This window comes from Numida meleagris, chromosome Z, assembly GCF_002078875.1.
Source record: "Numida meleagris isolate 19003 breed g44 Domestic line chromosome Z, NumMel1.0, whole genome shotgun sequence".
NCBI lineage: Eukaryota > Metazoa > Chordata > Aves > Galliformes > Numididae > Numida > Numida meleagris.
Window position 1 is genome coordinate 70,012,225 of NC_034438.1, and position 13,501 is coordinate 70,025,725.

Sequence of the window (13,501 nt, forward strand, 5' to 3'; positions counted from 1 at the left end):
TCAGAGCAGACAGAGCTTCTAGCAGTGTGGGAGATGTTTGGTTTGTTCACCGTGGCTCCCCACTTTGTTTGTGCTGGTTGAATTGCTCTTGAGAAACGAGGTACCCTGTGTTTGCAGGCAGTCAGGGGAGCTCTGTGGCAGGCTGCTGCTCACCGGTGATGCTTTGAGCCAGGAGGGCTTTCTGATGGTCAGCAGGAGCAAAGTCAAAGCCAAATCTGAGCAGAAAGAAGGTGGCCAGCAGAGGCCACTGAAAAGCCATTCCACCCTGCCAGATCCTGGCCTTGCCAAGTAAGAAATACGTTCTTGTTGATTTACCAATATTGACTTTAAGTAATAAATCCTGGTAACTGCAAACACCCACTCCCTCCTTGGTCACCATTTCTTACTGAGAAAATGTTAGCTCTGATCCCTCCGTTTAAATACATACACCTCTAATTACACTGGGGCTGGCTGCCAAGGACGGCAGCAGTGTGCCATGTGTGCCCAGCACTGGCTACTGGCCGTAGTGGCTCTCCCATGTCGCCAGGAATCCACAGAACCATAGGAAACTGGAGTGGGAAGAGACCACTGAATGCATCCCTCATAGCATGGCGAACTCCGGCCATCCTGCTCAGGGCTTTTGGCAAACAAGTGAATCTCCAAGACTGTCCCACCTCTTCGGTCCCTGTTGCAGGGCTGCCTCAGCCTCACGCGAGGGCTTTTCCTTACGCTGGGCCAGAATTTCCCCAATCACATCTCGTCCCACCGCGGCACAATTCTGTGACGGCCCCAGCCCATCTCCCCGCGATCCCCCCCCCCGGCTGCGGTCAGTCTCCCTGCTCTCCGCGGGGTATGGCGCCCCCTGGCGGCAGCGCCGGCAGCTGCGGCCCCTCAGCCGCTGGAGCGAGGAGCTCTTCTCGGTGCACGCTGACGCTAGGATAATTATCTCAATCAATCTGGGACGCTACGTTGGCTAAAATGCAGTGCTGCTCAAGTGCTTAATTCATTTCCTCCTTCACCACGGATTGTTTTCAAATAAATCATTTACATTAACCGAGGTCCACTTAGTGAAAGAAATGAGACGTAGAGCCCAGAGGCGCAGCAGGAACAAACACACACAGCAGATCCCAAGGGACAGTCCTCACCCAGATGATGCAGGGCCTCTTGGTTGTAGAGGCAGAGGGGTCCTGGCCTTCAGTGCAGCTGGGCTGCAGCACCCATCTGTGGTGGAGAAGGGGAAGGGGAAGAGGAAGGGGAAGGAAAAGGGGAAGGGGAAGACAAAGGAGTAGGGGAACGGGAAGGGGAAGAGAAAAGAAAGCAAATAAACAAACAAAAACAAATAGGGAACCACTGAAAATCTCATTGTATAGGCAGACTATGTTAAGATGACCTACAGAAATAGACCTTGAGGCAGAGAAGGAAGAAATCATCCCCATCAACACCATGAGCCTGCTGACAAAAAGGAGGAAGCTCCACCAGGCACATCACGATCTGCCTATTGATGGTACCAGGATGGTGGCAACTTGCTACAAGCTCCCACCCACACCACACACACACACACACACACACACACAGCATAGCCATCAGGACACAGACTGGGTGTGCTTAGTCATAAAGCAGGGGTAGACACTGAGAATTTTTTTTTGTATGTACAGCAATCTCAGCTGCCTTATTGCAGCTTTCCCACATTCGTTTGCACCATGAGCAGATGTTCTTGTTATGATACTAAGAATTGGAGACATCTCTCCTCCCTCCTCCCAGTGCCTTCAGCAACAAAAAGAAGGACAGAGAGCAGAACGCAAGGAGCAGTGCAATGCACCCATCCTCCTCCATATCGCAGCTCTGCTGGCCCTGGAGATGCAGGAACAGCTTGAAGAACTCAGCAACACTTCATTACAAACAAAAGGACAAAGATTTATTTGGTGAAGTAGAAGAGTAAATACAAAAAATATCTCTAATACATACTTATTTTTTTCTCCTACGCTTACTAACCGCTTTCCTGAAGGCGAGGCGAGGCGTGCCTGCCCCAGAACCCACGTGGAGCAGGCGCTGCGCTGCTCCGTCCTTCTGCAAGCGCCCACCCCAACCTGCCACACTCATCTCCCAAAAATCAAAGGCTACTCTGAATCTCAGACTAACTTTGCTGCAAGGAAAGCCCTCCAATATGTACAGCCGAGTCTCCAGAAATTGAATGTTTCTTTATGCTGAGAATTACAAGCAAAGCGTCACACGAATTGACATCCCGTGGTCCAACGCGGCGTATCCCCATTTCCCCACAGACGTGGCATATCCCCATTTCCTCGCAGCCCCTGTGCAGAGTCCAGCACAGGGTCCGTGTAGCTCCTCTCTGAGCACAGATCCTGCCCAGGTGGTGTGCAGCCCTGTGCTCCTGGTGCGATGCTAACTGCACTCCCTGCAGGAATGACATTTCCCAAGTGTCTGGTTTCCCTCATTTGTGGGCAGAAATGATGTGGAGAGAAAAAAAGAACAGGCATCTAGATCTTACCAGCAAACAGCACATGGCTGAACCTATTCAATTTGTACCTCGTGAGTCATAAAGGTCTATGGTGCATGTCCTCTAGACAACAAGTTTTGCTCCTGAAGCTGTGTTAGATGCTGTCTGAGGTCAGGAGGAGCTTACACAAGGCAAAATGCTCACAGGTGTAGTCCTCATCCTCTGGCAAGAGGAGAAGCAGCAGACAGTAAAGGCAGCTGCTGCCAGAGGAAGGCTGAGGAGGGCTTCCCATCAGAAAAAAAAAAACAATCACCAAAACAAAAACAAAACCAAAAACCCACACTAACAAAAATGTCCCTGTGCCTCCAGTTAGGCCAGGGTGAGGTGGCTGAGGACCGGCAAGCCCAGAACCTTCTTCTGTCCCTGCTCAGCACCGGTGCAAAGCACTGATGCTAGAAAGGCACTTTGTACAGAAGATGAACCCACATGCGCACACAGACATGCAGTCCACAGTGAGTTGTGCCCCCACCAGTGCAAGCAGTCAGACACAAGCAGCAGTGCACGCAGGCACGCTTGCACCCACACCTCAGCACTCACACCCGTGCACATGCATGCACAGCCACCCCCCGTGGGCCAGAACAGGCAGACTGAGAGCCAAAGCACACAGCTCAGCTGCAGCTCCCTTGGAAGCGAGGCTCTGCCCTGCTTGAACAAAGCCCATGAAATGCAGGCTGGTGAGCAAAGGGACCCAGCTCAGACCCTGCAGGCCCAAGCACCACGTCCCTCTGAGCCACACTCAGCCCTTGGTGGCCTGCAGGCTCCTCCTGCAGTTGAGAGGGGGTCGGCTGGGAGCGGAGCTGGGAAGGTGCAGCAGGACCCTGCTTTCTGTGATGGCTGCAGCCCCTGGGCACACTGGGACTGGGAAGGACATGGAAAGAGACAGCGCTGCTCCTCAGGAACAAAGGTGCAGGTGGGCACCAGCAGGCTCACAGAGCACCCGGGCCAGGACCACAGCTCCTGGCCAGCATGCAGGTGGCTTACCCAACACGTGCCATCCTCGGAGGGCAGCATGCCCCAAGTCCGGTGCTTGTCTTCTGTCTTCATGGAGGGCTGCCCCACAGCTTCTCCTCCCTGCTTGTCGCAGAGAGCGTGCACCGAGCTGTGGGGACACCCTTCCACTCTCACACTCCATTTCCTCCCAGTCGTGTCCCACCTGGATACCTGGACTTTGGCAACCATTGAAGGCAAGGAACTTCCCTCTACCTAAATTTCATACCACTGAGGAGACCTCACCTGAAAAGTCCCCCACGGAGCTGAAGACTCAGGTGTCCTCAGGGGATGGGAGCTCTTTGCAGCAGTGTGCAGCAGCAGGACGAGAGGCATGAAGTGAGACTAGAGAGGTGCTGAATGCGCACAAGAAATTGCCCCCAAAGGGCAGTCAAGTTGCCCAAAGACTCTGCTGCCTCCAGCCTCAGACATTGCAGGAGAGCCCTGAGAACCTGGGTTTACTCCTGGCTGACTGCTTGGAGCACGAGGCTGGAACAGAACCTTCCCAACTTCCAGCCTCCCACCTGAGTCACACTGCAGTCTGCATCATCCATGCTGAGAGATCTGTGCGCACCCTCTCCTCTCCCAGCGCTCCTGCTGAGGCTCCCGCTGCACTTCCCACTCACCTCTCCCCACTCAGCTCCAGCATTTGCACGACCCACACACCAGCCTACTTCTTCTGCCCCAGTCACACACCTCCCACCTCCAGAGGATGAGGGAGCTGTACAGGACCGTGGCAATAGCAGGGCTACATCTGCTTCCCCCTGCTCACAGCCCCTGAGCAAGTCCTGCTCATTTCTGGGCTTCCCAGTCCCCTTCCAGAGGTGGAGGGATCTGCCTGGAGCAATCTCCTTGGGTTTTTCCATGGATCTATTTTAAAGGCTTTATGCCTTTCATGGATGGATTTTAAAACCCCCTCTCCATGTTTTCTTCTCACTTTTTTTTTTTCCATCCTTAGCAGAGCTTGAAGCAGAAGATGCGCAACCAAAGATCAGAAGACTTCATGCTCTGCCTCCCTCACTTCTGGAGATGCTGCCCACTCTAGGCTATGGGCAGAGCTGGGCTGACCCTAGGACCCGAGTAATTGAGGATGGGAAACCCCCCCCTGCTGATCTCTGGTCCAAACCACCGCGGTCCAAATTCAGCGCTGGATCCCACTCTAAAGCCAGATGAGGATCCCTTGGCTTTGTCCAGTCAGGCTGGGAAGACCTCAGAGGGCAGAGACCCCACAGCCTCACTAAGTCTCTCTCAGTTCCAGGGGCTGACGGTCCCAGAACTTCCCCCTTTGAGTCCCAGAGTCCTCCCCACCTCCTGCAGCACACAGCATGCCACTGGGCTCAGCTGCACCCCCGAACCTTTCCCAGTCCTGGCTGTGTTGCTGCTGTGGGACACAGCACCGATGCGGCAGCAGCGTGACAGCAGGGACGCGCTACCGTCAGCACCACACACCACACTTGCACGGCTCCGGCTCGACGGGGAAGGCATCCTCCTGCCTGCCTCCTGCCCGAGCCCAGCAGGCGTTTCACTCTGCGAACAAAGTCAAGAACAGCAGAGTTTTTTCACAGCGGCATCTTCCGAGAGTCCCAGGCGGCAGCACCGGGAGGGAGCGGGAAGGGCGGCCGGGAGCTCTACGCACTCGCCCCGGGAAAGCGGGCGGCACCCGGGGACTCCGAGGGTTCCATCACCGAGCCCGACGGCGGCGGGACTCGCCGGGCCCCCGCGGCTCGGGGCGCGGCGTCCTCCGCCTCCGCCCGGTGCGCGCCGTCGGGCAGGGCCGCGGGTCAGAGCGCGGGGACGAACCTGTCGGGGCCGCCGGGGAAGCCGCTCTGCCGGAGCCCGGGCTCGGCGGCGCCCACCTGCCCGCCGGCGCCGTAAGCGTGGGGCAGCGGCGCGTAGGGAGCGGGCGAGCGGCGGCCGTAGAGCCCGGCGGGGGCGGGCGGCGAGGCGGGCAGCACGAAGCGCCCCGGGGGCGCGTACAGAGGCCCCGCTCCGGGAGGCGCGTAGGGCCCGGGGGCGGCGGGCAGCGGGCCGTAGCCGTGGGGCAGCGCGGCGGCCGAGCAGCCCTGCGCGGGGCAGGCGGCGGCGAAGGCGCAGGAGGCGGCGGCGGGGGCCGGGGCCAGCTCGGCGGGCTGCGGGAACAGACGGCACGGCGCGACGGGGCGCTCGGCGAGGAAGGCCGGGTAGGTGGAGAGGTCGCTGCGCTTGAAGCGCTTCCTGCGGCGAAGGAAGCTGCCGCTCTCGAACATGTCGCGGGCGTGCGGGTCGAGCGTCCAGTAGTTGCCCTTGCCGGGGCGGCCGGGCTCCCGCGGCACCTTGACGAAGCAGTCGTTGAGAGTGAGGTTGTGGCGGATGCTGTTCTGCCACTTGCGCGGGCTGTCGCGGTAGAAGGGGAAGCGCTCGGTGATGAAGCGGTAGATGCCGCCCAGCGTGAGCCGCCGCTCGGGCGCCTGCCCGATGGCCATGGCGATGAGCGCGATGTAGCTGTAGGGCGGCTTGCCCCGCTCCGCCGGACGTTTGCGCCGCCGCCGCCCGCCCCGCGCCGCCGCCGCCGCCGCCGCCTCCTCCCCGGGCTGCGCCGGGTCCGCCTTCAGCGGCGGCGGCGGCGGCGGGGGGCCCGCTGGCAGCCGGCTCTCGGCGGTCATGCGGCCGTCGGGGCGGCCCCGGGGCGGGCCGGGACGAGGAGCGCGGCGCGGCACCGCCGCCGCGGCTTTTATGCGGCGGTGTCCGGCGGCTCCGCGCCCCGGCGGCCGGCACTCCCCCTGCAACGCCCCGCATCCCGGGAGGCGCGGGCAGGGCCGGGCGTGCCGCGCCGCCGCCGCCGCCTCGGGCAGGGGCAGGGGTAGGGGTAGAGGTAGGAGCATCGCCCCGCTCCGGGCCCCTCCAACCCCGCAGCCCCCACCGCACTTCTCTGCTCCGCGCCGCCGGGTGGGAGCCCCATGGGCACGCGACGAGGCGGAGCCCCCCGGGACCCCACGGTGCTGGAGCGCAGCGCGGACCCTCGGCTCGCACCCTAGTTCTCCCCCGAAATAAACTCCTGCAAAATAAGCAGTGACGGATCCAACGGTGAAGGGAGTGAGCGGGCTTGGATAGCGCAAGCTGCGTGCAGCGTGTCCATGCAAGACGTGCTCGGACCGCAGCCCCCGTCTCTAGCAATGACCCGACGCAGCGCTGGGTGCTTGTGCCCCGTTTCACCCCGGCTGCAGCCCGCTGGTCCCAGTGCCGCGGGACATTGCCCTTACAACCTGGAAGGAGCTCTCCTGGGTGCTCCGTGGCTGCTGCTGGGAGCTGCCAGCTCCCTCCTGCTTGCTACTGGGGTCTTGGGGCTGAGTGACACCAGCACAGCCGACTGGTAAGAGGTGCTTACTTAGGTCGGTACCCTTGCACCAGCACTGGAACAGCACAGCTGCCTGCCACTGGCATGCGGAGCTCAGGACCAGTGAGTAGCAGGATGTGGGACTTCTTGAGCTGGGATGGAAGGAATCAGCGTGTCCGGGTGTGCTTACAGGTACGTGTGCACAGGAGAGAGCACACAGGCACACAAGTGTGCAGGGGCACTGGTCTGGGCTTGAGGGTGTGTGTGGAGCTCGTGGGTGTGCACTGGGATGCATTTGTGTGAGCAAGCACGTGGCAGTGTGCTCGGGCACAGGGCATGATGTCTGTGTGTGTGCAGGAGTGGGTGTGCGGGGAGGCTGACGTGCAGGGGATGGGTGTGCAGAGAGCTGGAACTGAAGATGCACGCAGATGTTCTGCACAGCTGTGCAGCTGGTGCTGCCCATGTCATGGTGCCCACAGTCACTTCCCCCAAAACTTGTGTCAGCAGCGTGCTGAGCATGTAGTTGTGGAAAAGCACTTCCAGAGCTCTCTGGATCGCCGCACAAAGGGTCTTCAGGTGAGTAAGGGGAGGTGGGAGGTGCTCCCGGTGAAACAGCAGTCCAGCAATGCCATCACTCCACAAAGAGGCAAATCTGTGTGTGTGAGGACCCATTTGCATGCAGCAGACAAGCCCAAGCCCTGGTCCTTAGCTAAATAAGATGACCTAGAGTCTCAGGCCACCTGCCTATTTCTGCAGCTTCTAGCAGAAAAAAGACTAAGCGGTGTCCCTGTCTGAGATGCAGCGCCAGTAGCTGGATGCAGACATGTGGCAGGATTTGATGCTGCACGCTGCAGCCTTTGTGCCAAAAGTCATCCTCCCACACCAACACCCTTCTTGTTGAAGTATGCAGAACCCTGGGGTAGTGCTGCCCTGGAGAAGGCCAGACACAGACTCCTTCTGCATGAAAGCAGTGGAGCTGCCTCTCCTGCGGTGCCCTCCAGCTCACAGAGATCTGCAGCAGGGCAGGAATATTCTGATCCGGTCGTCCAAAAATCAGCTTGGAGGTTCAGTCCCTCTGGGGCTGTGCCTTTCTGCGCCATGCCAATTCCATGCCTCCAGAGGGCAAAGTCAGATCATGCTTCACTCTGCACTGGTAGATGATGAGGAAGGAGAGGTGTGCATGGGGTGGGATGGCATGCTGGAACTGCTTCTGCCCTCCTTGCTGGTGATGGAAATGCTTTTCCAAAGAAAGCACTTTCCTTGGCAGATCCCAGCCTGTAAGCAAAGTGAACTGGATACCAAAATAGCATGTGCTGGCTCCTGTTCCTTCTTCCCTTATCATACACAGCAAGCTGCAAAGCCAGCTTCTGTGAGTGAAGTGGTATTCATGTAACGCGGTGTCCTGGTGATTATCCTCAATCGGACATTGTCATCTGCCAACTCAAAAGCACTTCCAGCTCTCCAGTCTGGGAGCAGGAGTACATCTGGTACCTCTTCTGATTTCCACTTCTGATGGGAAGTGGGACTGTGGGATTCACCCAGGTGCAGCTCAGGCTGCTGCTCTCCATCTCCTATAAATCAAAGTCCTGCCCATTGCTGGAGCAGGAGAGTTGGTGCTCTTCCCATTCACGAGCATTTTCTTTCTTTTTTGATTCAGCCATGCTAGAGGAAGGACAAAGTTTTTTGTAATGAAAGAATCAAATGCTTCTGGATAGTCTTTTCCCCACTACTGGTTTACCAAACAACATGGAAGATCTTATGCACTGGCTAAACATTCATCATGCAATAGAAAATGTGTGATATCTACAGGAGTGTTAGCCATACAAAGGCTGTGGTTCGTCCTTTCTCATGGTCCCAGGGATGAAGTTTTGGACAGCACCAGCACTGTCAGTGTGTTTCTGTCTGAATTCCTCAGGTCAGATCCTACTGCCTTCAAATGCAGAAGGCGCTCCCTGATTTTGAGACCAGGCGCTGCAGGATATGCCCTGCACAAGAGCATTGTGCCACGGACTCTCAGCGCTGGAGTTTGTTCGTAGCAGTAGGTGCCAGAGAATCATCCCAGCCAAAATCCCATCTGTTTGTATGTCCGAAGGCAATTTCCAAACATGGAAAAAATCCAGTCCTTTAGGCGTCCTTCATTCCCGATGCCTGTGCTGCAAACCACACCCTTGCAATACTTCAGCAGTAATCTGGGAAGCTCTGCTCCCCATAAGCCCTGTGCCCTGGAGGGCTTCTCCACCACCAAACCAGAGGGCAGCGGGCACAAAGTGTGCAGACAGCCCTTTCAGGTGCTGCGTGCTCAGTTTTGGTTTTGTTTCCAACATGAGAATGCCTCTCATCTCAGAAGGGAGAAAGGTTTTGTTTTGCCTCCATGTCCCAGGAACACAGAGCTGTATTTAACGTGCTGCAAGTCATCTCTTCACTGGAGCTGAGTTCCCAGATTGGATCAGCTGAACACAAGTGAAACAAGAGCAATACGCTGCGGCACAGCCTGCGCCCGAACCACAGCTGCCTCTCTGATGGGATGGCAGCTTTGGTTCTCTGTTGGTTCTGTTTGGCACAAGGACTCCTCTGCTGAAGGCATGGGAGCACCAAAGCCGGGCACCTGCTGGCACTCTGATAAAGGACGCCTACCTGCAGCCTGTGGTGAATATCCAGGAGGGGACCACCAGGCTGTCTGTTGGAATTAGAGAGGCAGTGGGCACACCATTCACTGCCAGAGCATGTGTCCACAAAGAAGAGTCCAAAATCACCGAGCTGAAGACATCGTGCATCAGACTGGAGTCGCTGGAGGCTGAAAGCAGAGTGGTGGCTGCATGGATACGTGGAAACACTGTGTACTGCGGGCTTGGCTTGGGGACCAAAGGGCAATCTCCGGGGGAAACTGATGTACAGCTGCCACATGGGTTGTGGCCATGCAGCAGGAGAGAGGCTGGAAAGCAGCAATGAATGGGAAGTGATCTTTGCATATTTGCATCAGGAGGTGTTCACATGCCCACTCCGGCGGGAGCCAGGTTTCATGCTGCATCAGCGGCCTGGTTGTTTATCATCAGCTGTGCTTTCCCAAATGTTGTCCTCCAGCTGAAGCAGTATTTAGAGCTGGTTTGCAAGTGAATGAGCTGCCCATTCTTGCCTCTGTACCTCCAAGAAATCACGGGGAGCTGAGCAGATCTGCCAGATTCTGTAAGAGGAGGAGCTGACTCTTTCTGAGAACATGCAAAGTAGAGTCAGGCTCAATACTGTAAGAAGAAAATCACTTGCTATGCTTTTTTTTGCAGGTGCTGTGAGGTTTGCATGGGTCTTGCTCCTCTAGAGCCTGTGCATTTCAGCAGCTCATGAAAATCTTCCAGATGCTATCTTTGAATAGCCATCGGGCTGTTGGCATGGAAATAAGTTCCCTTGCTTTGCCTACCAAATGCCCTGTTTCTCCAGTCATTCAGCAGTTTGGAGAGGTCTAATCCCCTCTCACAGTGGCTTAGATCTTTGGCATTGACGCTCCCTGTAGAAATGCTCTCCCTTCCTCTCCGAGTCCACCCTGCCACCCCTGGGGACAGTGGCAAGGGACACCAGCCAGAGGGTGCAGATTTTGGCACACGGCATCCCAGGCATGCCACTAACTTTGGTCAGGCAGGGGAAAGGCCAAGCATGTAGGACACAGCTGTGGCTCAGATCCTGCAGGATGAGAACTTGTGTTTCACGGATGCCCTGATGGGACCCATCCGCTCTGCACAGGGGTCTGCAAGACCCTGAGGCTTGTATTGTGCAAAGCTGGGTTTTGCTTGCTGGAGCGCTGGTTCATCCCTCTTTGCAGCTAGTGGTGAAATCTGACACCTGATAGACAATGATAGTAATGGATGCAGCAATTTGGAGAAAATCGTTCATTGCTTTCCTAGGAAGCTGGGTATTATTTAAGAATAATTATTTAATTGCTTGCCTTTGTGAGAATAAAGTGCCCTTGCAAATGTCTTGCTTTATTTCAGTAAGTTATTTGGAAATAAATGTTTACTTTCTTTTTCTTCATTGAAGATGGAACAGCATTACTCTGGACATCATCTTTTTCTAACCACTGCTTCGGTGGAATGGAGAGGGGTTGGGTCATTTTAGTCAAACTATTAGGAGATTAATTTCCCAGCACAGGCAGGAGAGATTTCTTGGTTGAGTTCTTTGTGGCAGTGTTCTTGTTACTCCACCCAAATATGGCCATTAAGTCTTTAACAAATTGCAGTAGAGTTGTGCTATGATTTAGTAAGCAATTTAATCAGTCTGTCCCTGACATGTTCTACACTGCAGTCCTTGCAGAGGGCTGAGCATCTGTTTCCTCATGGTCACAAGAGAGTAGGACAGCCAAGGAGGGAAATAACAGGTGATAGGAGCAAGTAGATGGGAGAGGTAGAGCAAGGGTGAGAGCGCGTGAAGCAGGGAAAGGAGGAGGAGAAGGAGAAAGGCAGTGGAAAGAAAGGGTTGGGCCTGGAGCTGGAAGAAGACAAGAGCCTTTGCTGGAGGACAGGCTGGGGTGTCTGTCCCTTTTGTGGAGAAGAGACAAAAAGAGTAATGAAGAGAAGGACAAAAAAAGTAATGCCCGCCAGAGCGTTTTCTCCTCCAAGTCTTGGCCTGGAGTCAAAGACTTTCTGTCTAAGCATCTGTTTGGTTTGAGCAAATAAACATGAGAAGTAATATTACAGCTTTTTGGGATGGATCTTTAAGGAGCATGGAAAAGTTGCAGTGCTGTGAAATGACTCTTGGGTTCTTCATGTTCTTTTTATTTTAAGGCCAAGGTAAATCACTGATTAAACAGTATTACTGAACATTATTAATCTCGGAAAGTGAATAATGAGAAAATAGTGGTTAACCTTCACATCTTCTGTTTGTTGTATTTGTTACGGACTGCTCTTTGGCTGCAAGTCATTTGTTTACTAGCTTGCTCAAAGCAGAAGATAGGCCCACTATTTGGGTGAATCAAAGCTGTGCAACAAAAGAAAGGTTAGGCTACACTCCTAAACCTCCTTTGCTCCAGAACTTAGGTAGTGAAAGAGGAACAGTAGGAAGAGGAAGGGCTGTAAGTGCAGATGAGTGCACTTCTGAGCTTTCCCATGTTCTTGTTCCTGGTGGCCTGTCAACCTGGCTGGAGAGCCCAGGCACCAGCCTTGTAGATGGGTTGGGAGTTTGTCCCAAAGAAGGAAATTGCTAGCTAATGTCTAAATCTAATCTGAGATGCTTCATTATGGGAACACCACAAGAATGAAAAGGTTGGCCTGAATCTCCGCACCTGATCTTCTGGTTTTGAAGTGGGGCAAACTGGACATCATCCATGTGGACCTGAGGCATGAGTAGCATTCTTGTATCAGCCTGCTTCCATGCCAACCAAATCTCTCTGAGGTACTCGAACCAAAGCTGACCTCTAGATGAATCTCACAACCCAGCATTATATATATCATCAGTATCCAATCATTAGCAAAATATGTATGATCATTAGTGAAATATGTATCTTGGACAAAACATCTCGATAGCAAGAGATGCAGCTTAGATAAAGTGTTATGAGAATGTATTCGCCTTTCCTTGTTTAGAGGCATGGTGTCAAGGCCTACAAGTACACAGTCTTCCTTGGTTCCTCCTGGAGCCCTGGCCAGGCTGGAAGTGGAATCCAAAAAAAATGGAACGAAGCCAACTGTATCCACCTAATTGTCACGTAAACTTGTTTATTCAACAGTATAAAAGCTGGACTCTCCTGCAGCGAAGCTGGAGCCCTCATCTATGAGCAGATGCACTGTGCAGGACCTCCCAGTTGCTGGGAAAGGCTCTCCAAACCCTCGCTGCAACCGGGGCTCCCAGTGACCGTGGGTCTGCAGGATGGTGAAGTATGAGGGCAATTGGTGATGTATCTTTCTTAACCACTATCACTGTCCTCGTGTGGCAATGGTTAGGTGCATTGCCTTCTCCTGTATTACTCTTGCTGTATCGATTCATTTACTATCTCACTGCTTTAAGGTTAAGTAAAGATAAACACCCTGCTTTAACTTGGTGTCCGTGAGCTTTGTGCTGACCCCATCCCCTGGCAAAACACTTTTCCATGGTCACATGTGAATCTCCGTGCTTACAGCTACGTGAAAGAGCGTAAACTGCTGGGCCTTGCTCTGCAAACCCCTGCTCCGCCGAGGGCTGAGCTCTGCTGCTCTTACAGTCCCTGAACAACACATCTGCTGCCTCTGCAGGGAGGACCACGCTGAGACTTGGCAAAGAAAACTGTGCTTAAAGTGGCACCCACATCTGTGCCGATGCACACACATGTTCCTGTGTAAAGCAGCGGAGAATGCAAGGTACGCCTGGCTATGAAGAGAGCTGTGGATGCCATCTGCCGTCAGTGAGCTCAGACGTGCTAGGCGCTGATGACGGATTGGCAGCAGCCAGCACTACAGACTGCTGCTCTAACTCCACGAGTGACAGATGTAAAGAGCCTTTATTTCCAAAATAAAATGTAAAACAGGATGGTCCGGGCTTTCTTGTGCTGGTGGACGAAATCGAAGTGCTTTCACTCAGAGCTCCTTTGGGAAAAAAAAGCCGTTTTGTTTTGTTTTGTTGTTTTTTTTTCCCCAGGCCTTTTTGTTCTCATCACGTCTCTGACCCCTCACCACTGTGGTAACCATGGCAATAGTGCCCCGCTCACAAACACCTCCAGAAATTTCCTGGAGTTTTTCCTGAGCCGGTAGCGC

At 54.6% G+C, this 13,501-nt stretch overlaps 1 protein-coding gene across 1 annotated transcript; it reads right to left on the reverse strand.

The window, feature by feature from the left end:
* FOXE1 (forkhead box E1) lies at positions 1,894-6,123 on the reverse strand. The gene has a single exon (XM_021381455.1). It carries the CDS (start codon positions 6,121-6,123, stop codon positions 5,263-5,265), a length of 861 nt encoding a protein of 286 aa, XP_021237130.1. The 3' UTR covers positions 1,894-5,262.

Excerpts from the sequence above, each read along its gene's own strand:
- FOXE1 (XM_021381455.1), bottom strand. The coding sequence starts at position 6,123 with ATGACCGCCGAGAGCCGGCTGCCAGCGGGCCCCCCGCCGCCGCCGCCG.